The 8803-nt window shown below is 43.0% G+C and overlaps 1 protein-coding gene across 1 annotated transcript in view; it reads right to left on the bottom strand.

Moving 5' to 3' along the window:
• Positions 1–5427: 5427 nt before the first annotated feature.
• The window catches only part of RNASEH2B (ribonuclease H2 subunit B), a 94504-nt gene continuing 91128 nt past the window's right edge, over positions 5428–8803 (bottom strand). The window contains exon 10 of the mRNA XM_075563485.1: positions 5428–5769. Coding sequence (XP_075419600.1) covers positions 5443–5769 — 327 coding nt within the window. The 3' untranslated portion in view covers positions 5428–5442. The remainder of the gene's footprint in view (positions 5770–8803) is intronic.

Here is an 8803-nt window from a genome sequence, read left to right as displayed (position 1 = left end):
TCAGATAAACTTGTTGACAATGGAAAGCCTCCTTGATCAGCTTTGAAAGTTGCTGCTTTGCCTTCACACCTGATTCTCAGTGGGTGGGTGCCACAAAAGAGAAATAAACTAAGTGAAGTCTCCTGATGGTATGCTTGCCCTGCTTGGGCTTGCTCAGCTCCTGGTCCCCAGATAGCCCAATGCTGCACTCCCGGGAGACTTGCTAGCCGGCCCTAAGCAGAAGTTCTAATCAAAATTGTTATGTTCCTTTAAACTCCCAAAGGAACCATAATGATGTTGTGGGTTAGACATTGGGCTAGTAACTCCAAGGTCATTGTTGAAACTCACCAGTTGCTCTGGGAGAGTAAGCTGAGTCTGTCTGGTCCTGTAAAGATTGACAGCCTCAGAAACCTTCGTGAACAGTTCTACTCTATCCTATCAGATGGCCGTGAGTCAGAATCAACTCAGTGGTCAGGGACTTAGTCCTGGTAGTAGGCCCTAAGCAGAAAAAACATGAAATTATTTTTAAATGTTTCTCCAAATACCCATGAGTTAAGGCTGCCTCCTGACTGAATTCTCCCTCCTTCTGATTGGTCATACCGCAGGTGTGTTTATGTCCCACTTCTCTCTCTTGGACCATGACCCAAGCCCACCTTCCTCACCCAGGCAACACTGACATCTACCTGCTTCGTGCTCTTCTCTTATGGCTGTGATGTCTTATGGCTCTTCCGTTTGAGGGCCTTCATTTCCATCTACTTTCAAAGCCAAACTCTTTTGCTTGACTGTTAAGCCTCACATCACCCTTCCTTACCCACTTTACCATCAACCACTCCTGCACACACCATCACTTCTCTGTGCGGCCGTGATGAATGCGACCACCACCACCCTCCCCCTACCCTAAGGCAGGCACTGGAGTAGAACTGTGCTCCCCAGAGTTTTCAGTGGCTATTTTCCAGAGGGCTTTTCTTTCAAGGTGACTGGATGTGCGTGAACCTCCAATCTTTTGCCTAGAACTAGGTGTATGCTGTGTTTCACCCAGTGTGTCCTTTCTACTCTCATGAAAGTTACAGTCTCATAAACCCACCAGGGCGGTTCTACCCTATTCTATAGGGTCACTATGAGTCAGAACCAACTAGAGAACTAGATGACAGTGATGTTTGTGCGTGTGTGTGTGTGTGTGTGTGTGTGTCAAAAAAGAATTGAAGTCAGGCTTTTTAGACTAGCTAAGGACCTTTTGTACTTCTTTTCCACAGTATCCCCCTCAAATAATCTTACTCTTTCTTTTCAAACCTTAAAAAGAAAAGATTTAAGACAGTTTCAAATCTACCTTCCTTCCTTTTGTAACCACTCAGACCAGTGGTTAGATCTGATAGATAAGGAACCTGGAGGATTGTTGCTTTCAACCTTCTCTTTATTAATATATACATATATAATTTATTATTATTTCCCCCTTCTATTTATGGACTATGACACAAAGACAAACCTATGATAAGTTTGTCTTTGTGCAATGGGATGTGTATCTATGATGCACATCCCATTGCATCAAAACATGAACAATATTCCCATAAAGCCCCTGTGTATGTGGATTTTTTCTTTTTTCTGTACCCACCCACCCTTCCTGGTTATCACTTTGTCTCTCCCTTCCCCGCCGCCCGGACAAGCACGCACGCACGCACGCATGCGCTTTTCCCTTCCCTGCCCGGGATGTCATTATAATCTTCAAAGTCATTTCCTTTGGTGTGAAAAATATTTTTTCTTGTTTTTCCTTTTGTAATAATGGTGTTTATAGGGGTCACCTGAAGAGCCAATCTGCTATTATTTTGTAATGGAAACATGATGTAGTTAGGAGAATTATATTCTTTGTTTAGTTGTGACTTAGCTGGAAATCCTGCCCTGAATAGCTCTGTCTTGTCTCACAGAATATCCTGTGATAGTATCCAGGCTTCCTCCCTCATGTCACTAAAGGCCAGGGCCTGTACCCCTGGCATATCTCCTTGAGATCTGGAGTCCCTAAGTAAAAGAAGCTCTAACACAAGGTCATTGTGAAAACAAAACTTTTTTCCCTTACTTGTACCTGTCATTCCAAATTTGTGTCTATCTGAAAGAACAGTTTCACTCAGCCTGTGTGAGAGAGAGTGTGTGTGTATCTATATCTATCTATCTATCTATCTATCTATCTATCTATCTATCTATCTATCTATCTATCTATCTATCTATCTATCTATCTACCTATCTATAGAGAGAGAACACAAGGGACAGGGAGACCAGCATTTGGATAAAGGGCCCCAACCACCCCCTCTCCTTTCCCATGCATGTGAAAACGTAGAATCTTCCTAGTCCACCTGGATTCTGTAATCTGGCTTCGGTAACCAGGCAATTCGGTGCCCACCCTACAACAGTGTCATGAATATTTATGAGATTGAATAACTTCGCTTAGCAAAATGCCCTCCAATTTTGTCCATGTCATGAGGTGTTTGACAGAATCATGATAGTTTTTAAGGATGTATTCTCATCCTTTGTGTGTGTTAGACAGAGTTCTCTAGATAGACAACACCAGAGTGCTAGTAATTTTATATATATTTATAAAGATAGATATATCATTCAAGAAATTAACTGTTAAATTATATACAGATAGCGAGATTTACAATACAAGAAATGAACAGTTAAATTATAAAGCAGTACAAATGGCTCAGTGCAAGTCACTCCCCTGAGAGAGTTGTGAGACACTGGCAGTCCTTTAAGTATTAAGGACCACCAGTCCATCCTCTGTAGCGAGAGCTAGGCTATATATACACAGGCAGCAAACAGCAAGGCAGGTCACCAACCTTTGGTCCCCAGCTCCAGAGATGTACATTCCAATCGTGTGGGCTTAAAGGGACCTCAACTTACAGCGACACAGTCCACCGACTAGGCATCCCACAGGTAGTGTACTCCTTTAAATTGAGGCACAGAACAAGCAAGGCAGCCGCACACTGGTCCGATGATCAAAGAGCGAGAGACAAGAAAGGCGAGGCTCACCGAACCATTTATCTATCGCTCCACCCTTCAATTAATCCCACTTGTGTTTATCGGTCAGGCTGGCACAATAAACTAACTACCTCATTTGTGTGTGTACCAAAATTGTTTAGCCATTCCTCCCCAGACCGGGTTTTGTACTTTTCCATCTGTGGCAGTAAGAATGTAAGTCAATTTGCACTTGGGTAAGACAACCCTGTCAACCAGGTCACACAGCCTAAGAATGCCTCCCAGGGAAGGTGACAGTTTCATGAAGGTCGGCCTCAAGAGGCAGACCCACATGAGCTCCCCAACACTGAGAGTGACTGGCAGAGTGCCATGCTTCCACTGTCCCTGGGCCTAGCCGTCTCCGCACCCACCAGTCTGTGATATTCCTGCATGCCACCATCAGACTGCAGCTAGCTCTGTGACGCTGAAGAGGGCCCCTGCTAGTATCAGACCCATGGACTCAAGTGGGACTGGGTTAGGATGCTTTCTTGATAGAAAATTGCTTCTTGATATTGATATAGGAAAGGGCAAGTGTTAGCCTGCTATTAATCAGTACTGAAAATGGAACAGAGTTTGTTGAAATTTAGTTTGTTAAAAGCAACCATGATGTAACAGTCCATCATCTATAGTAAATTCCTTTTAAACTTGTTAATTATTCAAGGCCTGGGGCTTGTGGAAAACCTTGTTGATTATTCAGGATGCTTCCATCTCAGGAAGTGGGGTGGTGGTGGTGTTTGAGCAGGACTGTTTATATAAGTGATGGAGCCCCCAAACCTTAAACAGTTACCAGGCTGATACCCTCTGGAGTAATGGCAATATAAATTAGTGGTCTGCTAACCCCCTGGGGAATTGTAAACTGTTTCTTGGGAACCTTGCTTCCTTTTGTCCCATTGCTTGAAGGTTCTCTCATCAGTATATTTGCATTTGAAAAGATTTGCAAGTAGAACTACTGGGAGACTGAAGAGGAAAAAAAACACGTGGATTTGGTGTTTTGAATCTTGAGTAAGCAGTTTGCTTATAGATCCACGGAGCCAGGCTGGAAGTCTGTACCCAGCAGAGGACGACACCCCTCTAGAACTGAAAGGTAAAGGGCACCGGTGGGAAGCCTGAAAGGCTCACTAGCTGACCCCTTGGATTCACTTGTTGACTGGAAGTCGGGGAAACATAGCAATGAATAGAAAGGTTGAGTCTGGCCACCAACGTCTTGGGCATGACTCACAGGTAGTAGAGAGAAGGAAAAGGTTGGCTGCTCTGAGATGTAAAGGGTTTGTTAGGTAGTCTAGCTTAGGGACGCGGGTGTCCATTACCCATGCCCAGAGGTCAGAGCTCCGGGCCCAAGAAGGAGTAGTACACTGCGCATGCTCAAAGGTTCAGGTTTCTTGCCAGGAAGAGGAGGTACACCTGGGTGGGTGCTGCACCTGGATTGGCCCACGTAGGCCAGGTACATTCAATTCAGCCAATGGAGTCGACCAGGTTGTCCACCATGGCAGGAGCCCAGAGCTGACCACGTGACATTCTGAGCAGCTTCTAGGGAGGCTGTATGGGGTGAGAGGCCCTGTGGGTGCCTGTGTAAACCTGAAACTTCTTCTAACTCTCATAAAACTCACCTGGATCACAAACCAGGCTTCCGCGTGAATTATTTCTTTCGTGGAGCCAAGGACAGAGGTATATCTCTCCCTGGAGAGATCTAACAAGTTGTGTAGAACCTGAGTCTATGGCATGGCCTAGTCCAAGGGGCTAGTGTTGTCGAGGATATGTGAAGGGGATTGTAGTCTGAAGCAGGGGGTAGTCATAAGGGGAAACCCCTAGCTTACTACAGCATCCATTGATGATGCTAAGTTGACCTAAATGCAAGTAGTTCAAGAGGAAGATGTCTATGCTACTACGCATTGCTTTCGAACTTGATGGAGGTCCTGGTCTGCTTGACTTTGCTTAGAGATGCAGACACAACGTTCCAACTGCAATTAAGAACCTTCACATCAAAGAAACCACGTGTCTCCTTAGCACACTGGGTTGGTAGAAATGGGCAATTTAAATATTGGATACCTCAAATAAGGTGAGCTAAATCCGTGAAGTGGCTACTTTACAAACTTTCCTAAGTGGGGGAAGATGTTGATAGGATTATTGGATTAAGACAGCGGTTCTCAACCTGTGGGTCACCACCCCTTTGGGGGTCGAATGACCCTTTCACAGGGGTGACCCGATTCAAAGCAGTAGCAAAATGATAGTTATGAAGTAGCAATTCCTAATCAAGTGTGTGATAACCCTTTGTGTGGACAACCTGTCCATCAAATACGTTTCTATGAATAGCTGCAAGGACTACTGACGAGTACACACGTGCTGAATGCTCACATTGAAATGTTATGCTGAAAACTCTAGGAGGAAACCCTAAAATGAGAGCACAGCATTTTTATGAAATGGAATCTTTTAAAATTACCGAAATGATTTTATTTGATATCTTCAGAGAAAATATAAAGCAAGAAATATTAACATCAAAAGAAAAAGTATGAGTAAGCTGTAAGAATACACATAGGTCTCTGTCTCTTCACTATGAGTCATCTGAGAAGAACTTTCTAATTCGGCAACATCTTTACCAAGAGTGGAAGAGCCATACGCATACCAGTTTGGAGATCTTGATTTGTTGTCCTTATCTGGGTGCGTAAACTCTTGCTGGTATTCATAAAAAGGATTCGGGGATTGTCTGTAACTAAATTCTTGCAGGGAACTTTTTACTTTGCTCAGATATTCTTGAGGTTCACGATATTTTTGTCTTCTCCTTGCACCTTCCTATGAAAAATACATAGTTTGTTAGGTTTGAGTCATTTGCATATTTATGTTATGTACTGTATAAAAATGCTAAGTAAAACTCATTATATACTATAAAAAAGTTATGTACAGGTGTCAAGTTAATAAGGGGTGGTTCATGGCAGTTACATTGTATATCACCTTGCACTTGGGTAGGAGTAGAGTCCAACCTGTCTATCAGGTCACAGGCGGATGATGTCTCCGTGGAAGTCTGCCCTTTTAATGAGAGAAAGTGGAAACTTCTTTCTTTCTGCCCTTTCACCTTTCTGCTTGCTGGGCCTCTGTGCCTATCTCCAAGGGTGGCCTAGGTGAACTGCCCGAGCCTGAGAGTTGTTGGTTCACTGCAGTGTATCCATTGAGCTTAGATCCATGCAACTCTGTGCCTCTGGCCTGTGATCTTCCTGCATCCCACTTTACCTTTCAGTGTAATCAGCCTTTACACTCTACATGGGTCTAAAGAGGGCTCTAGCTAGCATCAGCTCCATGGACTGAACTTGGACTAGGCTGGAGTGCTTTCTTGATATGATTACCCTGATACAAAGCTCGTTCATATATATATGAGAGTTACTAGTTTTGTTTCTCTGGACAATGCAACCTAACCTTTTTTTTCCTTTCTCGCTATTATAGAAATTGCTGTGATAAACACGGGTTTTCATATATCTGTGCATGTTTTTCCCTTTATTTCTTCAGGGTATATACCATGTAGAGAGATTGCATCATAGTAAGGTACTTGTATTTGTTTAATGAAGTGCCATACTATTTTCCATAGTGTTTGTTCAAACCTGCAATCCCAGCAGCAATGTATGAACATTCCAATCTCTCCACCTCTTCTCCAACATTTGTTATTATATTTATTTTATATTTTGCTAAAGGTGTCCATGTGAGGTGATATCTCAATGTTTTTATTTGCATTTCTCATATGGCTAATGAATGCAAGCATTTATGCATATGGTTTTTTATCCCTTATGAATATAGATGCCAAAAATTTCAACAAATTTGAAGCAAAGAAAATTCAACAAAACATTTTAAAAATACACCATGATCAACATGGTTTCATATCAGGTTTGCAAGGATGTTTCAATATTAGAAAAACAATGTAACCTGCCACATAAACAAGACAAAAGAAGGGTCATATGATTATATCAATGTGTTAGTCCGGGTTGACTAGAGAAACAAACCCAGGGACGTTCATATATGTATAGGAAATAGCTTTATATCAAAGAGCAATTAGATATTGAGAAAGCATCCCAGACCAGGCCAGGTCAAGTTCATTATTCTGATAGTAGTCCATAAGTCCTATACTAGTCTGTAGATTTCTCTTCAGACTCATGCAGCACATGCAATGATGCCTAATGAGGAAAGATTACAGGTTGGTGGGATCCAGTGGCTGTGGAAACATCTCCAGGGAGGTGTCAGTGTGGCTTCATGTGGCTTGTCAACAGGACGGTGAAGCAGAGAGATAGTTGTGGCCTACCTCCAGGGAGAGAGGAAGTTCCCAGAATCCTCATGAGAAGTCCATGTCCACAAGGAGGCATCATCAGACCTGATTACAGGCTAGACTCCAACACTATACTTATTGATCAAGTTGACATGAAATTATGTAATTACCACAATTAATCTATATAAAAACACATTTGATAAAATTCAACATCCATTCTTTTTTGTTTTGTCATTGACTTTTTGTTTTCTTTAGTTGCTTGGTTTTGCTCTGTCTTGTTTTTGTGCATGTTATTATCCCCACAGATCTGTCTAAATAAGATAGGCTGCATGAACAATCTGGAGGAGAAAACAACAGGACCTCCAGGGGACATGGGAGAGGGGGTGGTGGGGGGAAAGGAAGTGGTGTTAACAAACCCAGGGACAAGGGAACAACAAGTGATCCAAATCGGTGGTGAGGAGAGTGTAGGAGACTTGGTAGGGTGTGATCAAGGGTAATGTAAATGAGAGGAATTACTAAAACCCAAATGAAGTCTGAGCATAATTTTGGGACAAGAGGAAAGTAAGAAGAAAAAGAGGAAAGAGCTAGGAGGCAAAGGGCATTTATAGAGGTCTAAATAAAGGCATGTATATATGTAAATATATTTATATATGAGGATGGGGAATTAGATCTATGTGCATATATTTATAGGTTTAGTATTAAAGTAGCAGATGGACATTGGGCCTCCACTCACGTACCCCCTCAATGCAAGAATACTTTCTTCTATTCAACTGGAATTCCATGATGCTCACCTTCCTGACACAATTGCTGAAGACAAAGCAGGTGCTTAAGCAAATGTGGCGAAGAAAGCTGATGGTGCGCGGCTATCAAAAGATATAGCATCTGGGGTCTTAAAGACTTGAAGGTAAACAAGTGGCCATGTAGCTTTGAAGCAACAAAGCCCACATGGAAGAAGCACACCAGCCTGTGTGATCACAAAGTGTCGAAGGGATCAGGTATCAAGCATCAAACAACAAAAATTCATACCATTGTGAATGAGGGGAAGTGTGGAGTGAGGACCCAAGTCCTATCTGTAGGCAACTGGACATCCCCTTAATGAAGTGTCGCAAGGAGAAGATGAGCCAGTCAGGGTGCAGTGTAGTAATGATGAAACATACAACTTGCCTCTAGTTCCTAAATGCTTCCTCCCTGCCCACTATCATGATCCCAATTCTACCTTGCAAATCTGGCTAGACCGGAGGATGTACACTGGTATAGATGGGAGCTGGAAACACAGGGAATCCAGGACAGATGATCCCTTCAGGACCAGTGCTGAGAGGGGCGATACCGGGACGGTGGAGGGAGGGTGGGGTAGAGAGGGGGAACCAATTACAAGGATCTACATATGAGCACCTCCCTGGGGGCTGGACAGCAGAGAAGTGGGTGAAGGGAGATGTTGGACAGTGTAAGATATGTCAAAATAATAATTTATAAATTATCAAGGGTTCATGAGGGAGGGGAAAGCAAGAAGGGAGGGGAAAAATGAGGAGAGGGTATCAGGGACTTATGTGGAGAGAAAATGTTTTGAGAATGATGGAG

This window comes from Tenrec ecaudatus, chromosome 11 (genome assembly GCF_050624435.1).
Source record: "Tenrec ecaudatus isolate mTenEca1 chromosome 11, mTenEca1.hap1, whole genome shotgun sequence".
Lineage (NCBI taxonomy): Eukaryota > Metazoa > Chordata > Mammalia > Afrosoricida > Tenrecidae > Tenrec > Tenrec ecaudatus.
The sequence above is the reverse complement of the archived record's forward strand: the minus strand, read 5'-3'. Positions and strand labels throughout refer to the sequence as shown.